We start from the raw sequence: 23,341 nt of genomic DNA on the forward strand, positions 1-23,341 counted from the left end.
CTATCAGAACTGTTCTTCTGAGGTTCAGAGAAGGGATGCATGCAGCTCTAGGAGACATCAAAAAGATGTACAACTCCGTATAGCTGGAGGAGCGTGAGATGCATCTTCACAGATTCCTCTGGAGGGACAGCCCAGATGAAGAGATAAGTGAATATGCAATTACCAGAGTCAACATCAGGGACAGACCTGCTGGTTGCATTGCTCAGTTGGCTATGAGGGAAACAGCAAGCCTGCCCAACTTTGTTCACTTGGAGGATGAACGTAGAGTCATTGAAGAGGACAGTTATGTGGACGACCTTTTAACCTCCCACAATGACCTAAATAGACTTGATAAAATCACAAAAAGAGTTGAAGAGATCTTGAGAGCTGGAGGTTTCTTCCTCAAACCATGGGTCCGGTCAGGGCAAAGTGGGAGGCAAGGAATGGAGACAGAGATCCTAAAAGAGAAACAAGGCAGAACCTTAATTCTTCCAAATCAAATGAGGGACGAAAACAACAAAGCCCTGGGTATTGGCTACCAAATGGATGAAGACAAGCTCTACATGTTAACCTCAGTTAACTTTTCCAAAAGAAAGAAGAAGATGAGACTTGGAAAAAATCTTCTCAAAGAGGAGTGTGGTAAACTAACCCAAGAGACCTGGGACCAACCTCTGTCAGAAAGCCTCAGGGAAGAAGCCATACAGCTTTTTGAAGAATACGTGCTGCTTGGACAGTTAAGATTCCACAGGAGCCTCACACCAGCTGACTGGAAAGGAAATCCTTGGGGCATCACATTCTCTGATGGAAGTGACAAAACCTATGGAGCTGTGATGTACTTAAGATGGGAGACAAGTCAAGGTCCTGAAGTTCGATTCGTGGAATCAAAAGCCAAGCTGACACCCCTGGATCAGAAGGGAGAAGCTGTTAAGGCTGAGATCTGTGGTGCATTATTTGCAGGCAGGATTAGGAAGTATGTGGAAAAGCACACTTGAATGAAGATTGAGAGATGGTTCCATCTACTTGACAGTCAAACGGTCCTGGGGGCTATTCAAAGAGACAGTTATGGCTACAAAACCTTCTTTGCAAATAGAGTGGGTGAAATCCAGAAGGCTGGACCAGTGCAAGACTGGTGGTGGATCTGTGGAGATCTGAACATAGCTAACATCATAACAAGAGGGGGCACTGTGGAAAATTCCACATGGCAAAATGGACCAGAGTTCCTGAAGTGGCCAGTGGAGGAGTGGCCTATAAAATCAGCTGGAGAGGTTGCAGCTCATGCCAGGGAGAGTGTAAACAAACTCCAGAGGGTGCATTAACAAGAGCTCAAGCAAGGTGTCAGCAGAAAGAAGACCTACAGGTCACTCAGGAAAAATAAAAGAGTGGACCCCAACTCTTCTTCTAGGAAAGAAGCCCACTGGCTGGGTAAAAGATCTTCTGAAAGTAAGAAGATTCAGTAGATTGTCCAAACTGGTGAGAGTCATTGCCTGGGTTTGTCTGCCAAACAGTGGTTGAAGAGGAAGTGCCAGGCCCCAAAACAGTCAAAATGGGAGGAAATATTACCCAAGCAAGCTGTACTGACTGTCAGAGAACATGAAGATGCACTCAAAGACCTCTTCCTCGCAGCTCAAAAAGATTTCAGACACAACTCTTAACAGACTGGCAGTATAAAAAGATGTGAACTCTGGACTGCAAGTTTGTGGAGGCAGAATTCAGATGTTCAATGAAGATAAGACTGTAATGCCAGTTTTATCATTTGAAGCATGGGTGTCTACATTGCTGGCACAAGAATCCCAAAAAGCAAACCATGAAGGAGTAGCAGGAACCCTTCTCCGGATGAGGAAAAAAGCCTGGGTAATAAAAGACTTGCCAAGAAAATGGTTGACAGCTGTGTGGTCTGCAGGAAAAACAAGGCAAAACAGTGTCAACAAATCATGGCTGACCTGCCTCTAGAGCGAACAGGCCCAGCTGCACCCTTTGAATTCACCACCATGGACCTGTTCGGCCCTTATGAAATGAAGGATGAGGTCAAGAAAAGAACGAGACTCAAAGTATGGGGAATCGTCTTCTGCTGCATGGCCTCCCGAGCCATACACACAGAAGTGGTGAGTGACATATCATCTGAAGGATTCCTGCTGGCCTATCAAAGGTTCACTTCACTAAGAGGACACCCCAGGAAACTATGGTCAGACCCTGGCACTAACTTTGTGGGAGCCAAACCTGCTTTGGAGAAGCTTCATAAGTTCCTTGACCAACTAAACAAGTCTGAACTTGAAGACACAGCTGCCAGGCATGCAACAGAATGGTCATGGAAGATTCACCCTGTAGATTCTCCCCACAGGAATGGTGCAGCAGAGGCAGCTGTCAGAATAGTGAAGCGTGCATTGAGCAACCTTGGTAGTGATGGTGTTTTCACATGGGGAGAATTCCAAACTTTTCTCTTCATGGCAGCCAACCTTGCAAATGAGAGACCCATTGATGCAAGAACTAAAAGCAGGGAAGACTGTGTTGAGTACATCACACCAAATTCTCTACTTTTAGGATGTGTCAATCCAAAGGGAGACCCTGGAGACTTCCAGTTTGATGGCTACCCATACAAAAGACTTCAAATTATTCAAGCAGAGGTAAGCAAATTTTGGAAAAAGTGGAGCCAATTGGCTGGACCTAATCTTTTCATAAGGAACAAATGGTACACCAAAGAGCGAAATGTTGCTGTTGGAGATGTGGTTTGGTTGGCTGACCAAAAATGCCCTGAGAGGACAGTACAAGCTGGCTAGAGTGGTCAGTGTCAGTGCTGACAGCAAAGGCATTGTAAGAGATGTGCTTGTGAAAACTTTCCCCAGCTATCCTGTTCCCACCACAAAGCTGAACAGCAAAGGAGGACCTGCAAGGGCAAAAAATGAAAAAACCAAGAGGCTTCAAACAAAAATCCCAGCCACAATTCTTCATAGAGATATAAGACGTCTTGTCATTCTACTTCCCACTGAAGAACAAGCAGAGGTGTGAAGGACTGGTGTGACCTCCCTGGGTTCATTAACCAGGAGCTCAAGTGGGAGGTGTTGAGTCATGCATTATATGCTGCAATTATATGCTGGTTTTTTTTCAGGGTGAGTATGTGTTGAATGTTAAGTTGAGTGTGAGATATGTGCCAGAGGGCAGTAGAGGGTCAGAGTGTTCACTTTTCAGGGAGAAAGTGAGAAGCACCATGCTGATTAACCTTGGTTGATCACCTGGGCGCCTTTGTCTGCCCTGGGTTCAGCTTGACGCTATTGGTATGTATGAGTGTTTTATGTACTTTAATTATATGTTCATATGAGATTGATTTGATTGAAGAGACAGATCTGAATTTGGTTAATTTGCGTAGGCTAAGAGAGAGAGCTGAGTGTATTGTTATGATTATGATTTAAAGTGTTGAAACTGATTTCTGTTTTCTCTTTTGAGGTTATCAACCTGATATAGATTCATCAAAGAAAAAGTCAAATAAAAGAAAGGACTAAGTGAATTGAGTTGACTCCTGCGTCCTCTGTGCCAAGCCTGGTCGAGTTCAGGCGGATGAACTTTTAATAACTCGACACACCCCCACCCAAAAACAACATTCATTTGATGTGATCCAAAGATTATATTTGTACTTTGGTCTTTGTACAGGATTTGGGTTCCTTTATGTAACTTTCACAGACAAATACAGTATGTATAGAGAACAAATGGGCTATTCATTTATGCCTCAACAGTTACCTCCATCCAAGTGTGGCCGTGTTTTTGGCCCCTGGACAGAAATGCAATAACAGCTCTAATAACAGACATTTGAGTAAGGACGTTAGCAGCGGGGAGATATTCAGTGCACCGACAAAGACACACAACTCAAACGTGTGGCAATATTTTGGGTTTTTCAAGCGAGAAGGTAAACTGGACAAAACGCACGCAATGTGCAAACAATGTCGAGCAGCTATCAATTATGTCAGTAGCACAACCCTGACTATGCACGTTGTTAATACTGTGCTCTCTGAAACTGTTAAACTGTGAAGTTTAATACGTTTTGTAAAATTGTAGAGACAGAGAACATAATTCGGAGTGAGGATTGCTTATTATAAATAAAATGTAATGCTATGTCTATACATAGTGAATTATGTCTTGTTTTAAAAATAGGATTTATTTGTTTGCTCAGTAAAAACAAACCAAATGTTACATGCATCTCTCAAATTGATACAGAGAGTAAAACAGAGTTGTGCTATAACAAATCTGATATGGGCACACTCTCGTGCCATAACTAACTGTATCGAACCGAATCTCTTTGAAAGCAAGTCATATCGTTATCAAATCATTTTTGAATCGCATCGTATCATGACCAGGAGCAAATCACATCTCATCGCACCGACAGAGGCTTCAGTGTGTCGTTAATGTATTGTATTGGTGGCTGCGTATCAAGATGCGGATCGAATTGCCCTCAGTGGTGGAGATATACATCCCTAATGCACACAGATGGAGAGGTAGAGAAGAAGAGAGGAGCTTGGTGTGTCATGGGAAGTCCCCTGGAAGTTGAATCCTATAGTAGCATACCTCAGGGCTGGTCCAAGGCAAGAGTGAGGCAGCCTTAACTGTAACTAAGCATTATCAAAATGTGAAGTTTTAAGCCTTAAATGTAGAGAGGGTGTCTGCCTTCCGGACTGAGACTGGAATATGGTTCCACAGGAGATGAGCTTTAAAGCTAAAGTCTCTGGCTCCCATTCTGCTTTTGGAGATTTTAGGAACCGTAAGTAAGCCTGCATTCTGGGAACACAGTGTTGTTTTTGGGGTAGCAGGGTAATAAAAAAGTTTCTTTGGGAGAGGACAGTGCGATAGAGAGAAGTGCCTTTAGCCTTGAAAATAAGATGGTGGTGGACTGTTTAGGGTTTTGTTGGTACGGAGAAGGATATTTAATTCTATTCCTGATTTTACAGGAGCAAGTGCAAAACAGCTAATATGGATGAAATATGATCTCTTTTCCTCCTTTCCAAAATCTGTGCCACAGCATTCTGGATCGGCTGGAGAGTTTTGAGCAATATATTGGGGGCACATAAATAGCAAGTGTTATGCGCCCCTTAGCCTGCTGGTGGTGATCTGTAAGGTGACTAACCTTTTTCTTTTGCTCCGCCCCCTTTTAAGGTGGGGAGGAGGGTTCCTGATTGGGGGCAGGTCTTAAAGGCGCTGCGGGACCTGTTTCACTCTCTGCTTCCTGGGAAGCAGCAGGAGCTGCAGCAGATTTCAGTTGCACTGCTTATGTTGTGTTCTGTTCGTTTTCTCTGATGGGTCCAGTAGTCTTGTTTTCGTGGCTTTATTTCCTTTAAGGGTTTAGTTGTTATGTTTGTAGGGTAGAGGAAGGATCCCAGATCCGACGATGGGGTGATTCCTCTGCATTCACGTCTCACCTACACCTGTTTCTCGTGCCAATCAGCCACCACAGCTGCAGCCAATCCATAATTACCAGCCACAGGATAAAAACCCAGATGACCTCTCCAGTCTTTGTCAGATTGTTACACTTATCAGCCTGATAACACGTCTCAGCCACTTAGCTCTCCTTGTGCTTTGTTCATGCTCAGGACTGTTTGTTTTGTCTGTCTTCTGAATTACTAAGTGTGGTCTCCTTCTGTCCCTTTTGTTTCCACTTGTTTTTATTTTTAAAGTGCAGATGGGCAAAGTTTTAATCAATAAAACTAGTGGAAACAAATGTTGCCCTGAAACATTCTTTTGAAATGCAGAAAATGTTACTTACTGTAGCTCAGGGTGTGGCCCCAGCCAGAGACTGTGCACATGGTGCCAGCAGGAGCACAGCTGGTGGGCAGAGCCACAGGCTGGACATACTGGTTGAAGACGGCGGGCTGGCTCAGCTTGATCAACATGATGTCATGGTCTCTTCTGTAGTCACTGTAACTGGGGTGGGGGATGACGAGGGACGAGCTGATGAACTGCTCGGTGTTCTCGTTGACCTTGATGTTGTGCTCTCCAAGACGCACCTCAACGCGCCTGGAGAGGAAAGAGAGGATCAGTGCAGCCGTGTTTCTTGATGCCCCTTAAAATCAGTTTGCAACATGCAGCACTTTTGTCTTTAAGCTTGTAAACCCCTTTTTTGGTTCAACCACATTAACATACTCATTTGGTCCTATTATTCAGTCTCAGAATGCTATTGGGTCATACATTTGTATATAAGGCCCGCCCTCAGGTCACACAAGTCACACAACTTCCAGATTTTTGAGAAAGCATCATCCCCTCGATTTATTGGATTGGATTTATCTGATTGAAGTAAAATGCTTTAAATATTTTTGTGTGTGTTTATTACAGTGTCTAGAACATGTCCATATGTTGTCACTGTGGAAAATGTGTCTTACATTTTATTTAGAGCTTGTTTTGTAATTGTTGCAATATTACAGCATTGTGTGAATGTGGTAGTCAAAACAACCCTGTTTTGAGAGGAATGTCTTGAGAGGAACAATTTAAAACAATTTTTTGCAATATACTTAAACTACACATGATTTAAACATTCTAGCCTTATATTGGATTATATATTATTGCATTAGAAAATAATGTGCAAAGATATATTGCCATATCTAACCATTTTCATTTACTTATAATGATTTCTAACCACCTTCAACACTCAGTATTTTCCCCTTATCACAAAAAGCAAGACTTTCTAACAAAGAAATTCTGTTTGTGCATGTCTGCCCTTTGTCTTGGCTATTGATAAGAAAATGTTCCTATCAATTCATAGTCAAAGCAGTTGTGGGGGATGCTTGGGGGAAGGCATTTTTTTCCATTGTTCTGGAACAGGTGTTGATGTTCAGGAATGTAAGGTGTTGTTAGAGGCCACCTGCATACCTATTAGCATGATAATCATAGTTTACAATTGGTCAGCCATACACTATTATGTGACCAGTGAAATGTGTGAATAGGTTACTTCAGTGCAATGTGTAAACACGTCATATTGAAATAGCCCCGTGACAGATATCGCTGGCAAAAAAAGGATTTTATCAGCAATACTTCGAAAAGCTCTGGCAGCCAATACAAATGAGTACAGCGTTAAAAATGATGGAAGATCTGTGAACACTAATACAAATGAAATACGGAAAATGTTGGGCATGTACCCGAGGATGGGCTTGGTTTATTATTATATTATATTATATTATATTATATTACATTATATTATATTATATTATATTATATTATATTATATTATATTATATTATATTATATTATATTATATTATATTATATTATATTATGGTTATTTTTCAAGTTATACTGTTCTGGGACAAAAGCAAAACCCTGCAAATGAATCCTTAGTTCTGTATTGTTGTCAGACAATAAGCACAAATACAGGAGATTCTGCTCACCATTGAGCCCAATGTTGCAATATAACAACATTTCTGTAAAAACTTACAAAAACATATTTAAACAACAACAACAACAAAAAAACCCCACCTTATTTTCAGCCTCAAAGGCCTCCTACAACAACTTCTTAATTGTTGAATTTTTGTGTGTGTGTGTGTGTTTTTCTGTATTTGGGTTTTACAGGGTTAAAATATCAAGGAGTTACATACGACTTGTAGCAGTGAGCAGCAGACACAACCCAGTTCTCATTGACCAGGGAGCCACCACAGAAGTGGTACCCAGAATTCAGAGACACCTGGTGGGGCTGGGAGTGGCGTGCTCACTCATACCCTCCGACGATCTTGTCGTCCTCGGTGGCAACTGAAAACACACAGGAGGCCAAATAGTCAGAGACCCATTGAATGCTTTATTTACTTCATTGATGAGAACTAATGAAAACAGGAAGAAAGACACAAGCTTACAAGCAGCTCCGATGAGCAGAAGGAAGACCAGAGACCTCATGGTTGCTTTTTGATCATGTTAATGAGAGACTTTTCTTGGAGTCCTGGTTTTTTATAGAATGGTTCCTTTCCTCGTTCCCTGCTGAACACACCTCCAAGGTTATTTTTGACCAATCAACATCCTGGAACAATGATTTGTGGGTATTGGAAAAGCAAATATTAAGTTGTCTGTGGGTGGTCTGCGCTGACCGACTGCATGTGTGAAATTGTATTATTGGCAAATCTTTCACATAAATGCAGTTCTAAAGGATGGACATGGGGCAAATAAACATGTAAAAGCGTTCTAAAATTCCTGAAATTGAAAATGTGTGTATTTATATGAAAAAGCTTTATTCAAATGACATGGATTGATTGATCTCTGAGTGTTTTTAGATAGAGCACCTCAAAGAATTATAACTGACTACATAATAATCAGCAACTCTGCATTAAAAACTGCACTATTATACAATTAATTATTCTGACATTTGGGTCAAATTTCATTGCAGATCTGTCTGCTATGGACACTATTTTATTTGCTGACTGTTGCATTTTTCAAAGTATTTTATCTCACTTTTATAGATCTTAAATGACTGTTTCATTTGCTTTTTGAGAAAAAGTTAAATTGCTTTTTCGAAAAATGAACTCTAGTATTATATCTTATACAGTAGTCATCCTGAGTTGAACATTGGAACTAAGGTCTCTGAATACTTTAATTTCAGCATATACACACATTATGTGCCAGTCATTGTATGAGGGTTATTAAAATTAAAGTTTCATGTACTCGAGGATTTTATCTTGGCAGACTTTTCACTTTCAGTCAAAAGTTTGGATACACCTTCTCATTCACTGATTGTCTAAATGCATGTTTGCCTACAATCTCCAGCCATCCATCCCTAATGCACATTTCACTTTTGTTTTCTTGCTGCAGCTGCTGACAGCAACAAGCTGCAGTGTCTGGACATCCACATCTTGTCTAATGAGGACTGTCCCCATGTTCTGCACCAGACACCTGGAAGAAGACAAGGATTTGTGCCTGTGTATATATTTTCTATTACCATATATTGAAATTGGAATGTATTTTATTATTTTTTTTTTTTAAATTCTTTTCTTATTCGTGCCATAATTGAATACAGCATTGCAATGATTTACAATGTGATCACAATAATTCTCTTTCTTTCTTTTAGGGTGACTCTGGTGCTCCTGTTGTGTGTAATGGTGAGTTGCAGGGTGTTATGTCCTGGGGCTGTAATCATCCTCGTGTCTACACCAAGGTTGCATTTCACTGCAGGCACTAAAAATACAACTATTACCTCCTTTAATGTGTCCACTGGAACAAACTGACTAATATCTTTCTGTTTTCCATGTCTGTGTGTATACTGAGTGGCTGTGCAGCACAATGTCCGGCTATCCTCTCCACCATTCAACCACTGTTCTTTTTTCTTTTCTTTTTTTTTTTTTTGTTCATATAAATAGAAAAAAGTAAAACAAAAGAGAAGAAATATCCAATAACATAAAAAATGGTGTGATGAAAAAAAAACCAAAACAAAACCCTGAGGGCTTATAGAAAGAACCCACCTAACATTGAAGTGTTTTTCCAAATATCTAAAGGAGAGAAAAGCACACAATTTCCAACCAAGAAATACTAGAAATAAAGATACCAAGGAGGAGAAAAGATTATACAATAACATGTATTTGCACTGCTTTCATACACTGTTCCTGTACCTCACTAACACACTGCTGTTGAATTGAGGAGTGACAGTGAAGTGAAGCAGAAAAGCTGTTCCATATGGACCAAGTACCAAACTGAAAACTGTTGTCTTTATGAAGCAAGTAGCTTTTAAACCAGTTAAGTCCAGTGTCATCTTAAATACAGCACTTCAGTGTTTTTAATTGTGGTATTACTATTTTAATAATTTGTGTTCGTGTGTGTGTGTGTGTGTATATATATGTGTGTGTGTGTGTGTGTGTTACAGAGATTATAATTTGTTTCCCCACAGGCAGACTCAGTTTAGTTTAGTTTCAGTTTACAGGTGCTGGGAAACACACAGCTGTGAGATACTACATCCACGCACATCTAAATATAACGGTGACTTATATCCCTGAACAAACCAATGAATCACAAGTCAAACTTTCAGCAAGTAGGTGGTGGAGTCAAACTATTTCAAATAAAGACAAATGTGTGAAGAAACAAAACAAAACAAAACAAACAAACAAACAAACAAACAAACAAACAAAAGGAATAATGCTTAATAATCCAATGGAAAAACCTGCATTAAAATCTTCTTGAAAAATAAAAGTAGTAGTAGTAGTAGTAGTAGTAGTAGAGGTACTCACTGTGAATGATGGTTCTTGGAGACTGTTTGATTATTGAGGTTTATATATAGAGATGAGTTGGACAAAGTGATCCTAAGTTAAATTCCAAGTACTTATTAATAGCAATAAATCATATTTTAGATGTTAGAATTTTTTCATCTAAAACATAAATCTGTTAACAAACTTCAGCCGATAGAACAGTGAAGCTGATTAAAAACAATACTGCTCAGTGAAATGTAATTGAGTAGAATATATATAATATATAAAATCTAAAGAATGTATGACTGTCACTTTATTTCAGCACAGTGTCTGCAACTGCACATCAGTACAATGTTCTTATTCTCAGGAGTTTTCTGAAAAGAATATTGAAATGTTTAACCTCTCTGTCATCATGTTAGTCAAGATTAAAGCCAGTGTAAGAAAACAAAGATTTAATCATTTTATGAAACAAGGCATGTGTGGTCATTTAGTAACATGTAGTAACAATGTAGGAATTTAGTTAGAAAATGTTTTATTTGACAAAAATCCTTTTTTTTTCATGTTAATGTTAAAAAACAAAGCGATAACAACAATAACAAAAAACACTTTTAAATTAACACACTGTCCAGATATTATGTATCATAGAAGAATCCTTTTTGCGTGATACATGAATGGATACGTAATCCAAGAGCTAATATAATTTTATCTATATTCATTCAACATATATAATATATAAAGTATAACGAATGTTTGACTGTCACTTTATTTCAGCACAGTGTCTGCAACTGCACATAACTATGATTCATGCTTTCCCTCATGACTTTCAAAATTTGCTGATAAGAAAGCGTTTCTTGTTTTTTTCTTATTTTTTTATCTGACCTAACTCTGGAAATGAATCACTTCATGCCGATGTCCCATGACAGAGATTGACTCTTCACTGACCAATGAGGACAGGCAGAGAGCAGGGCAGCTCTCCTGACTGGATATAAAGCAGGGTTCCAAATGCAGTCCTCATCAACTGGATCACACAGGAACAATGAGGTCTCTGGTCTTCCTGCTGCTCGTTGGAGTTGCTTGTGAGTAGGAAGTTCTTTTCCAGCAGAATGTCTTTTTTCCTGCTTGGCCTTAGTTCCAGAACTTTGTCCAGAATAAACACAGAATCTCCGTAGAGCGGGGATTTTTGAGTATGAGAAGGATTGAACCCTCCACAGTGCTCAAACGAACAATGCAGGCTTTGGGGTTCAACTAAAAATACTCAAAAGGACATTCTACATTCAAAGAGATATCTGTTTCTACTAATGTGTTACTAATGTGTGTGTCTGTTTTCAGTCGCCGCCGAGGACGACAAGATCGTCGGAGGGTATGAGTGCGCACGCCACTCCCAGCCCCACCAGGTGTCTCTTGGGATAAATCATTGTGGTGGCTCCCTCATCAATGAGTACTGGGTTGTGACTGCTGCTCACTGCTACCAGCGGTATGTCACTCCTTGATATTTTAAAGACAAAGTGTTGCATGTTGGAATCAAACTGATTTTGAGAGGCATCATGAAACTCAGCTGCAGTAATCCTCTCTTTCCTCTCCAGTCATTATCAGCTACGTCTTGGAGAGCATAACGTCAGGGTCAACGAGAACACTGAGCAGTTCATCAGCTCCTCCCTCGTCATCCCTCACCCAAAATACAGCATCTTCAGCCTTGACAATGACATCATGTTGATCAAGTTGAGCCGGCCCGCCGTCTTCAACCAGTATGTGCAGCCTGTGGCTCTGCCCACCAGCTGCGCTCCTGTTGGCACCATGTGCACAGTCTCTGGCTGGGGCCACACCAGGGTGAGCAACATTTAACAGAATGTTTCAGGGCAACTTTTTTTTCCATTTGTTCTATTGATTAAAACTTTTCCCATCTGCACTTTTTTTTGTGTTATTCATTGTCGGTGTTGGCAGCGACAAGCTGCAGTGTCTGCAGATCCCCGTCCTGTCTCAAAGGGTCTGTAAAAATGCCTACCCCGGTCAGATCACTGACGACATGTTCTGTGCTGGATACCTGGACGGAAGCAGTGACTCTTGCGACGTATGTAACAAGAGGACTCTGCAGAGGTCCTTGTCCCACACCAGTGCAACATTTTCTTCACATTTAACATTTTTCAGTATTAGTATTGAAGTTAATTGAAATAGTTCATTTTAATTTCATTCTGTGTATTGTTCTTCTTCTCTCTGTTCTCAGAATGACTCTGGTGGCCCCGTTGTGTGTAACGGTGAGCTGCAGGGTGTTGTGTCCTGGGGTGAAGAATGTGCTAAGAAGAACTACCCTGGTGTCTACGTCAAAGTAAACATAAAATATCACTTTATGATAATTGACATAGCTGATTGAAATTTCAATTTCTCACTGTGCATGCCCAGGTAAAATTACCTGTATTTGCGGCTAGCTGTCAGTGCTGACAAACCTCGTCCTGTTTCCGCTCACAGGTCTGCGTCTTCCTCGACTGGCTGCAGAGCACCATGGCCAGCAATTAGGTTATCCAAACAAGTCCAGTCAAACAGCTCCTTTGCAGGTTATCTTCCATCATATGTACTAGACTGTAAATAAACAATTTCAAGCATCATTTGTGTCCACGTCAAATAATTCAAAAGAACAGATTTTAGTTTTTAGTTGGTTTCTTCTCCAGGCCCACCACAACACTGCTCCATGTTACACCTGGTTTGAAGTGACTTGATTAATAACGCTTCCTAAGATTTAAATGTTCATGGAATTCACATTCGCATGGATTTTTCCTTACATATTGTATTATGAATTATTGATAAGTGTCAGATTACCCAAGAAGAATGACTTAAAAAAATGACTTAAAATGACTTAAAAAGTATTTCCCTTTATGAGACATTGATAAATATTGTAAGTATCCTTGCTCTTTAGGGGTCTTTTGTAAAGCATAATATCCGCTATATTGTTTGCATCTCTTCTGCATTTTGAACTCGCCTTGTTTTATAACCCTTTTTGACAGTATTTGAATTGATTTATAATGCAACTCGAAGGACAGGTGGGAGGACTGTGGGTACTTCTGCATTATACAGTACGAAAAGTCTCACAGCTCATTAGAGGGGGGATGTCTGCTGTGATTGTTTCCAATTAATAATTTAAATTCGTACCCCAGCATTTGAATTATGAATAAATTAATTCTAAATGGATATGTAAAATGATTTTCAAATGGGACTTCAAATTTTTACATTTAGTCATTCATTTACTGATCTGTCTTCCTGTCATATTCCATTTCATCATCTCTGTCTGTTACTGTGTTAATGATGAAAAGGGATAATTCACATTCCTGGACAGAGCAGCAGGTGCATTCCAATCTTCCCTGTCTGTGGAACAGATGGGAGATATTTCTGTCCATCCATTGATTTCAGTCTGCTGCTTGAAGCAAAAGTGTCGGACGTGCCGTCACTCCGGCATTACTGACTGATGATGCCTGTTTTCAGCAGCTCCGACTAACCTTTCATGGACAAGATAACAAGGCAATTATGGTGCACTTGACATCTCTTTTCGTGTCGAAGAGTAAAATAATTGCAGTGTTTTCATCATAATGTTTACCTGAATGGTTGGCAGCGTTTAAGGTGATGATTTTCTGTGCTTTTTCCGATTGGATGACACTGACAGGCTTTCTGGTCAATCACAAATGTGTGACCGCAAGCTTGTGTTGCATCACTTTCCAATTGCTAAGGCTTAAAAAACTTCAAGATCTTATAAAAAAGGCACTTTTTTCATATTCATAAAATAAAGTAGAGCACCAATTTGTTTAAAATTAATTCCTCTGGAAACTCATAAACTCATAACATATCATGGAAATGTAATTCAGTTTGTATATTTCTCTAAAAGAGTGAGTGATTTGAAGTATTGTGATGGGAATAAAATGAAGGAAGCCACATGACTTTACCACAAAACTTATGACAGAGATTTTAAAGAAAGAATAATAAAAAAAAACAGTTTTTCCTTTATTTGAGTTTGTCTGCCATCAGACAAATCAAGAAAAGATTCATGGCCAAGTTCTCAGTTGTGAATGGAGTTCATTGGACAAATTTCAACGGGAGTCAAACTCATTTTCAGATTCTTGTACGATTTAGTATGCTGACATTGATAAATGGGCTGTTACAACATCTGCGCCCTTTCGTTCCAGGTGTATAAAGCATTCTGCGCTCAAGAGACAGAAAATCAAAATGAGGCCAGCGTTCATGCACTCCAAGAAAACTAAAAGACTGACAAACCTTATTAACACTCTTCATGTAGCTTTTGAATGCTAAACACTAATGCTCCCTCATTAACAGATCAAAGCAAAAGTTTGTGTTATTTTGTGCATCTTATTCTGATGGAGCTCTTACAGTGGGATTGTTTGGTGATAAAGATCAAAGAAAAAAGCTAATTCACACACTGACATTAGCTGTGTTTGTTTGACTCTGGTTTATATTTGCCTTGGTGGAACCTGAAATAGTTGGGAATACAAATTGGTATACAAATTTTGATACCGTAAAACTTTTCCCACATTTTCCCGGGGTATACGGTATTACCGTGACTGATTAAAAATCACTTTGCCGGGCAGCGTGACATGCGCGCAGTTCAGACGGTCAATGCTCACGCGAAGAAGCACCAGTCCTAACTTGTAGCATACCAGAATGACGGGGAGAAACTCAGTTAAAAGCCTCTATCAAGCACTGCCACCCAAACGAAACATAATTCATACCGCACAAAATTATATGCGCATGTAACGAAAACACGAAAATCGCGCACGTCAAACTTACGGCATCTGCTGATTTGACTTGATTTTTCTGGTCAAAAGTTATATTCCAGCCTGAAAAAATGCTGCTAATGTCTCCTCCTATGACTCTGCGTTAGTTTGAGATCAATCACGAAGTTCCTGGGGGGGGGGGGGGGGGGGTCGTCATTGGTGTTTCTATGGTGAATGTGGGCGGGTCGCTGAGCTATTGATCGACCTAACTACGCAGTTAGTTTCACCGCTCCGTCTCATGAATGAGCAGAGCGCTCACAGAGGACTCTGCTGAGCAGCCCGAAGTGTTATTTTACTGTTTTATTTGCATTTCATCTTTTTATGAGAGCTAAGAACAATAGCAAGCAGAAAAAATGCTGGAAAGGTGTTTTCAACAGAGGAGTTTCTCCGTATGCTTGGACGAGATAACAATACTCTGCCCAGACCCGCCCATATGAGCGCCTGGACATACCTGTGTTGAAACATCTGTAAAATTGCTCAGATTCTTTTTTTTAGCATGTACTTTTGCACAGTCACCTTTTTCTTGAGTAAAAATTCAACCAGATACATTGAATGGAGTGGACTTCATTTTTGTTATGACAATGCTACAATTATGTTCGACCCTTATAGACCTATATGCGCAACATTTTTTTAATGACGGTAATGAAATTGATACCATTGCTATTTTTAGATACCGCGGGATACCTTATTACCGGATTACCACCCAACCCTATTGTGTGCAGTATTGTCGACAATAACAAACACACAGGTGCATCACAAAATGGTAGATTTTATTGACTGTGCCCTTGCTAAAGACATCTTTTTACTTTCTCTCACCCACTGTTTCTCCTTTTGGCTCTCTCTCAGCCACTCTCCCACTGCTATTCTTTCTGACACCACCCACCACCACCTCCTGTCTCTGTCTCCGTCCATCTCAATCTCTCTCTGCTTTCCCTCTATCACTTAGATATGTGATGGGAGATGACAGCCTAGGTGTATCTGGAAAGAATATCTTCGATCCAGGGCATCAGAGAGCAGACTTTGGTGTAAACGCCCGGGGCGTTTGGCTGAGCACAGCCATCACCCCAAGAGACAATGCCCTGCAGCTCCCCATTACACACCAGAGGACCACCGGAGTCACCCTGAGCAGAGAGGAGGAGAGAAAGAGGAAGAGTTTATTCACTCCATCATCTCATCTCATTGAATGTTTTTTTTAACATGTTCACAGACCACCAAGCCTTATTTCATGTGCTGTGTGATTACGAGGAAATACCTGACAAGCATCCATGCCTCCCTCCAGGTACCCAGCACACACCATGCGGTCAGTGAGTCTACCAGGGTAGGATCCTTCACAGTCCGCGTCAGTCAGAATGGGGACTTCCACACACTGAAGGTAAAATGGGTTGAACACTGCAGATAAGAGCAAGGGAGAAAGATATAGAAACATGGCCACAGAACATCAGACCTCTTTGACTCTGTCAACTTTTTTGGAGGTAAAAAAACAAAAATAAACAAAACCCCACGCGTGAAAAGAGCGACTGTCCAGTCTTAGCTTAGCATCCATGGCTAGGTTTGACAAACCTGTCAAGCTGTTGAAACAGTGTGCGTGGCACTTTGGCAAAGACAATACTCTGTGTAAGAGTTTGGAAGGTGGTGTCTCTTTTATCACCTTTTCAAAACCAAAAACACAGGTTCAAAGGTGTAAAGAATATGCAGTGATAGTAGTCTCACTCTCACTGGTTATTCCTCGTTCTCAAACTCTTTTCTCCTATAATAGTGACGCATATTGTTTCAAATACAACCATCGAAGCAGAAGTCTAGCCTCTATCTTGCCTGGCCAAATACGTCTTTCTGTAGTCGGCTTTCAAATCATCCCAGGGTTGTTAAGTTAGCACAAATGACATTTTAATTACATTGTTATTTACCAGCAGAGTGTCCTCAGTAGAGTGCATATCTCTATTAGGATTGTCTGGGGGCATGTGGATGGTGAACAGGGAGTCCAGGACAGGCTGTGTCCATGCAGTATGTATGCATGAGAGTAGTGGAAAGAAGGGGAGGCGATATGCAGGTTCCAAAATACCAGTGATAATAAATGTCAGTTATCAGTGTCAGTTACACCAATGCGCTTAGCAGACATCATAATACTCTACTGTATAATAACACTAGGGCTAACCACTAGCTCTACCATGCAATAGACAAACACAGCTCCTTTGTTTCTGCTTCATGTCTTAAATAGATCATTAGGTGGTTAAGATGTTGACTTTTTAGCTGCCACATGTAGATTTAGCCTCTGTTAGCATTATATCCAGCATGCAGGAATCAAGGCCTATTTAAGAAGCCATTAAGGCTTCACGTTTTTAAAAAAGAAGTAGCTGAAAATATTAAATATACAGCTGGACACAACAACTCACTCAGTTGTTAGCACTGGCTTATGTATGCTACATTAACCCTAATTGCAGATCCACAGTTGTAGACTAGAAATGAGTCTCCTGGTTTTCTTTGTCTTGTGTGTGACACTGAAGACCTGTTATTTCAAAAATTATTAAAGAATATGTCCCTGTCACCACGGTAAAATACATTTTGTGCAGTGACAACGGAAAATTTGACAGACAACGAACAGCCAATTACTCACATTGTCAATGCTCCACATAATGCTCATTCTGTGTTTTGCTTCATTCTCGCTGTCGTACACTAACTCTCAACTCATTCTAGATCCAGCCCTCCCCTCCCAGCTCCTGCTGTCCTGCAGTAACCCTGCCCCAACCTTCCCTGCTTCCCACTTTCCCTCATCAGCCCAGTACCATATATACTGGTTCCATTCCACTTGTACAAGGCTAGATTGCCCAGTTTGCATCTGCTCTCGCTTTCCAGCCTTATTTCTGCCTGATCCTGTCTGTCCCTTTGCTTGATTTCCTGCTTGATGATTCTTCACCTGCCACCTGCCCCCTGCCTACTGTAGGTAATTTTGCCTTTTCTGACTGATCTCCTGGTTTTGTCTCTGGTCTGTTTTTGGGCTGCTTTAGCGTCTGAATCTGTTTTGTGTCACGATCACAAAACAAATGGTGTTGTACTGATTTTAAAAGGGTTCAGAAATGTGATTGGGGAAATTTGTCAACCATTAAACAAACTTGAGCTTTCAAATGAAGTTAAATCTTTTTAACTTACAGCATATGGACAAATCATATGGCATTACATACGAAAAACAAAGTGTTCTTTTCATAGAATATATCATTAAGAATATGTACATATACTGTACACTGTATATATTGAAAGGGAGAGCTAAGATCCTGTGGGACTTCAAGTTCCAGACTTACAAGCATGTGTTGGATGAGCAACCAGACATTGTGGTGGTCAACAAGGAGCAGAAGACTGTCTTAGGAATTCAGGCAGTGATTGAGGCACAGTAACAAGCATGAAAGAAGAGCATGAAAAGAAAGAGCATGAAAAACTAGAGTAAGAGCTGATGGAAAAACCACTGTGGGTGAAATTAACAGACGCAGTCCCAGAAGTCATGTTAGCACCAGGGGTGGTGACCTGGTGTTGCTCAGACAGGTTCCAGGAACAACATCTGAGGTCTGTCCAGAAGAATGAAGTCCAAGGAACAGTTAAGATACTGCACAGAGCCCTCAGGCTCCCATGTCTCTGGTAGAGGACCCAAGCTTGAGGAAGACACCCAAAAAAGGGTGAGAGGGAGTTTTGTTCTTCAGGTGATCGCAATAAAAACATCTGCAGGATCACAACAGAATGAATATTCTGCTGTTGTGACGAAAATGTTTTAATGAATTTTGATATTGAGATCAGGTGCACCTCACCTTCATCAGTGTAGATGTTCCCCCATCCGGACACCAAGCACATGTCACCAGGTGTGGGGCAGGCTTTGGGCAGGGCCACTGGCTGGACATACTGGTTCAAGGTGGCAGGATGTGCCAGCTTCAGCATCATAATGTCATAGTCCAGGGTTTGGTAGTCATAACTCTCATGCCAGTAGATGGCGTCCACGGGCATGAACTGTTCCGTGAACTCGTTCATCCAGATGTGGTGGTCACCCAAGATGGCAATCTGTGAATAGGGGCTGAAAAAGAGGCAAAGAACAAAATGGCCATAGTTATCTTAAAGATACAGTTCATGAAAAACTTTTGAACTCATCGATGTAATACAAACTTTTGCCAGCAGTGGGCAGCAGAGATGATCCACTGGTCATTGATAAGGGAGCCACCGCAGAAGTGGTAGCCGATATTGAGAGACACCTGCCAGGGTTGGGAGTGAGCATCACACTGGTAGCCACCCACAATCCTGTCATCCATGGGGGCTGCAGCTGTATTGTAAAAGAAATGCAAAATTCTTCATATTTATCATAGTAGTTAATTTTTACCCTAAAACCATTGTAAAACTGCAGATGTGCTTTACCTGCAGCACCCAGGAGTGTGAGAATAATCAGGCCAATCATCCTGTGCCTGCCTCAAGCATTCCTATGACCAGACTCGCTGAGAGTAATCTGTCACTCACAGCATTTATACCTAAACTCCTCTATGTCTTTCCATGCCCCCCCCCCCCCCCCCCACACACACACACACCTCCATCCCTCCACCCAGTTTTACCCACCCACCACTGAATCTCTTCAACTCCTCCCAGCCCAATCCCTGCCCTTATCATCTTATGTGCCATGTTTGTCCTTTCAGTTAATAAGTGAGCCACATGTTCACATATTTTCGGCCTTAGAGGGGGTTGGTGTACTCATTTTGTAGATTTTCTGCACCTAAATAAACTTATCTGTTATCTTTATAGGTGACACATTTGTAACTTCCTTTTTAAAACATACCACAATGAATAACTGTAACCAGCCTAATAGTGTTATTACTTATTGGTTTAATACAATATAATAATAGAAAACGTTGTTGACTGCTACCTGACACCTACACAGCATGTTGTTTTTGCTTGCTGCTTCAGAGATCACAGATGATTTCTTTCTCACCTTTCTCAGCTTTTATTCAAGGGCAACCAAAGCAGAACTGTAAATCAGCATGTTTATTTAGTGCATTTTTTTCTTGAGCCAAAACTATGATTGAAGAAACATTTTGCTTTTTTTTTTTTTTTTTGTTTCGCTTTTTTGAGAGGTCGACTGATAGAATCCCCCCATGGTTGAAAAATAGCAGGTTTAATGAGATTAGGAGAATCTGTGGAGCAGCTGAAAGAAAATGGCAGAAAACTGGGCACAACTGTCTAGAACAAAGCAATATGTCTGGCAAGAAAGGATTACTTTTCCAACATTATTACAGAGGATGCTGGGGACTCTGAAATATTATTAATCCATTCGTTCTTCAGCAACAAAATAACTTAAATTAGAGCCAGCATTACTGCTGATGTTCACACAGATGACCTCAACAAACCCTGTAAAAGAGATGTAACCATGGGAAAAATCTCCTGTATTACATTAACTGAGCTCTGCAAGACTGTGACTGAGTCTAAACTGCCCACCTCCTGTGCTGACCCTGAACCTGCAGCATCTTTGTGGCAAAAACTCTGACCACAGACTGAATTCTGATGAGAATAAGGACTCAGCTCCTGTCCTCTTAGATCCAAGTGCAGCGTTCGATATGACTGACCATGGTATCTTGATTAATTGTCTTGAATAGCTGGTTGGTCTCTCTGACTTTGTGTTAAACTGGTTTAAAACAAACATCAAAGGCAGAAAGTTTTATGTCCGTCTTGGAGGCCATGTATCTCAGAAGCATGACATCTCTTTTGGGGTTGCACAAAGGAGCTGCCTTGATCCATGTTTCCATAGTTACGCAGATGACACACAACTGTACATCACTGATGAACCACATGATGCTGCAGCTATAGATTCCATTACTAACTGTCTTTTGGCAATACATAAATGAATGAGCAGTAATTTCTTTAAGTTAAATGAGGACAAAACTGTAATCCTATCAGTCGGCATGAAGTTAAATCCCTGCACTTTCTCACGCTTATACACTGCTACACCTCTTTTAAAACGTTGTATTTTGCTTGATTTTATGCATTCTGTGTACTCTATTTTAAACTTTATTTTCTATCTAAAGTTATGCATTGTCTTTATTGTCATCCTTATTCTATATTATTTCTACAATTATTATCAAGTGTTTTTTTTATTTTTGTATGCTATGCTAAGTTTATGATTAAAGTCTATTATTTATAATAAAATACTTAACAGTGAGGACGCTTGGTTAAAAAAAAAAAAAAAAATATATATATATATTGCTTCTTTATCATTCCTTTATTCATATTGTAGGGAAACACGTCAAGCCTAAAAGAGGGCTGCATAACTGTTTTCACATTTTGCATATTGTAGCTTGCCAGTAATGAGTGACCCATGAGAGAACCTTAAACAGGTGTTAAATATGTGGAGACCTTGGTCCAGATTGGTAAATGAGGTGCACAGATGACATAACCATAGGGGTTATGCGGCGATGGGGCAGATGTGGGCAAACATGAAAATAGGAGCATGATAAGGGAGTAGATTTGGGTTGACACTTCACGGCATGAGGAAAGAACAGAGTGTGAGGACACAGATAGGGTCAACAGGAAGAGAGGGGGAGTGATGGGCTGAGCATAGTGGGGCTGGTAGGATATAAATATGAGCTTGGGTGTGTCCAGGTGTCTTCTGATCTTTCATCAGACACAATGAGACTGCTGGCTCTGCTGCTGATGGTCGGAGCTGCTGGTAAAGACAGAAATAGACACACAAACAAGGACGCATGCACACGTACACACATACTTATGAGATCACGCGTGAAAAGTTGTGGTTACAGATATCTTTGAAACACAAGTCTTACTCTTTCTCTTGCCCTCAGTCTCTTTCCATGTGTGTTTGTGTGACAGCGGCAGTTCCCCGCGAAAATGGCAGGATCATTGGCGGGCAGGATTGTGAGCCTAACTCTCGTCCATTCATGGCCTCCCTCAACTATGGTTACCACTTTTGTGGTGGGGTGCTCTTCAACACACAGTGGGTGATGTCTGTTGCCCACTGTTGGTATGAGTAAGTATGCACTGATGGCGGAAAAATTCTTTTCAAATGTTATGCACATCTTCCTCTTGTCTTTCTTGTCTTGCTTGATTTTCATGCATTTTTTCCCTTCAAGATGGAAAACATACAAAATCATCTGCATGTGGAAGACTAATACTTTTTAACGTAGTACTGTATGTGGAGAACATCATAATCAGAGTTGTGTACTTACAGTATCCCAAATGTTTCCATCAATGTTCAAGCCCATAGAAATGCAACAAACGGTGCATTTCATTTGCTCACTTGTCAATGGCATCATATCCCCTTTACCCCTTTAGTTGCTCTTGGTGTTTTGATTGAGAGACCCCTAGCAGCAGAAATTACAAACAGTGGGAACTCTGAAAATATAAGTAGTGCAGTCTTTGCAAAATAGGGAAAATGGAGAGTTTAAGACGTATTTAGAATGATAAGAAATAAAATGCTGAAAGCTTTTTCTGCTTCCACATTTTTCTAATATATTATACCTCCTTTCTCAGTCCCTATTCCATGCAGATCATACTGGGAGAACATGATACGCGAAGGTTTGAGGGTACTGAGCAGCTCATGAAGACTGATACCATCATCTGGCACCCAAAGTGAGGAAAAAAAATGAAGCATCCTGCCTGAAAATCTTCTTCCCTCTGCAAGATTTCATGATCTGATTTATCCATTCATTTCACACAGTGCAGAAATATAACTTGAACTTATTTCATATTTCTCTGTGTACAGTTATGACTAACACATTTCTGGTAGTACAAATATATAGAATATCATCATCCTCATCCTAAAAAAATATTTATCTGCTTTCTAATGATACCCCAGAGGTTTCTAGGACTATCTCTGTTCTCCTTGTTACAGGGGTCGCGGCAACCCGTCTACAGTGCCTGGATGTGCCCATAGTGGACAATGCTGAGTGTCGGAGGGCCTATCCGGGCATGATCACACGCAGGATGGTGTGTGCCGGATACATGGATGGAGGCAGAGACGCATGCAATGTGAGTTTTACAGTAAATACTAGGACTAAATGGACTCACAGCTCTGCGTGTGGAAGAATTTGTCACTGCATACCTGCTCACACTCTGTGTTTGTCAGGGTGACTCTGGCAGTCCTCTGGTGTGTCTTGGAGAGGTGTACGGCCTGGTGTCATGGGGTCGGGGATGCGCCGAGCCCAACTACCCCGGAGTCTACGTCAAAGTGTGTGAGTTCCTCTACTGGATTGAAGACGTCCTGGCAGCCTATCCCTGAAGAAATTCTCCATTTTTCACTTTATTTTTCTTCATCTCTCCCACTATCCCTCAGTCCTCTGCTCTACGTTACCACTCATTCCTTTCTTTTACAGCCCTAACTTCTATTTTTCTCTCCTTCTCTGATGCCTTGTCTCCATTGAAGTTTCCCCCTTCACACATCCAAACTCAACACACATATGCCCGAGCATAGAAAATAAAACAAAACCACTTGGTT

The 23,341-nt window shown here is 40.8% G+C and overlaps 3 protein-coding genes and 1 pseudogene across 4 annotated transcripts; 2 read left to right on the forward strand and 2 right to left on the reverse strand.

Moving 5' to 3' along the window:
* The window catches only part of LOC139334448 (trypsin-1-like), a 29,287-nt pseudogene extending 21,452 nt beyond the window's left edge, over positions 1-7,835 (reverse strand).
* Positions 7,836-11,141: 3,306 nt separating this feature from the next.
* Positions 11,142-12,616, forward strand: LOC139334447 (trypsin-1-like). 2 transcript variants are annotated; one of them, XM_070967331.1, is made up of 6 exons: positions 11,142-11,181; positions 11,435-11,579; positions 11,689-11,939; positions 12,037-12,173; positions 12,327-12,428; positions 12,569-12,616. In XM_070967331.1, exons 1-6 carry the CDS (start codon positions 11,142-11,144, stop codon positions 12,614-12,616), a joined length of 723 nt encoding a protein of 240 aa, XP_070823432.1. The 2 variants fall into 2 exon arrangements, with proteins under 2 accessions (XP_070823432.1, XP_070823433.1); XM_070967332.1 differs by having other exon boundaries at positions 11,689-11,930; positions 12,034-12,173.
* A 3,229-nt stretch (positions 12,617-15,845) lies between these two features.
* Positions 15,846-19,303, reverse strand: LOC139334440 (trypsin-2-like). Its single transcript, XM_070967322.1, has 5 exons — positions 19,264-19,303; positions 19,014-19,171; positions 18,655-18,915; positions 16,130-16,249; positions 15,846-15,998 (listed from the first exon to the last, which is right to left on the reverse strand). The coding sequence occupies exons 1-5, from the start codon at positions 19,301-19,303 to the stop codon at positions 15,846-15,848; spliced, it is 732 nt and encodes a 243-aa protein (XP_070823423.1).
* A 2,216-nt stretch (positions 19,304-21,519) lies between these two features.
* Positions 21,520-23,125, forward strand: LOC139334441 (trypsin-like). Its single transcript, XM_070967323.1, is given in 5 exon segments — positions 21,520-21,559; positions 21,718-21,874; positions 22,378-22,478; positions 22,595-22,875; positions 22,973-23,125. Coding segments are annotated over 5 exon segments (732 nt in total).
* The last annotated feature ends 216 nt before the right edge of the window (positions 23,126-23,341 follow it).

Source organism: Chaetodon trifascialis, chromosome 7 (assembly GCF_039877785.1).
Source record: "Chaetodon trifascialis isolate fChaTrf1 chromosome 7, fChaTrf1.hap1, whole genome shotgun sequence".
NCBI lineage: Eukaryota > Metazoa > Chordata > Actinopteri > Chaetodontiformes > Chaetodontidae > Chaetodon > Chaetodon trifascialis.

Bases quoted from the DNA above. Each gene is read 5' to 3' on its own strand.
- LOC139334447 (XM_070967331.1), top strand. From the start codon at position 11,142: ATGAGGTCTCTGGTCTTCCTGCTGCTCGTTGGAGTTGCTT. The intron at 11,940-12,036 runs ACATTTAACAGA...TATTCATTGTCG, and splicing joins GGGCCACACCAGGGTGAGCA to GTGTTGGCAGCGACAAGCTG. The intron at 12,174-12,326 runs GTATGTAACAAG...CTCTGTTCTCAG, and splicing joins GAAGCAGTGACTCTTGCGAC to AATGACTCTGGTGGCCCCGT.
- LOC139334440 (XM_070967322.1), bottom strand. From the start codon at position 19,303: ATGATTGGCCTGATTATTCTCACACTCCTGGGTGCTGCAG. The intron at 18,916-19,013 runs GTATTACATCGA...CCCTATTCACAG, and splicing joins CCCACTGCTGGCAAAAGTTT to ATTGCCATCTTGGGTGACCA. The intron at 15,999-16,129 runs GTATTTCCTCGT...CTCTCTGCTCAG, and splicing joins GAGGCATGGATGCTTGTCAG to GGTGACTCCGGTGGTCCTCT.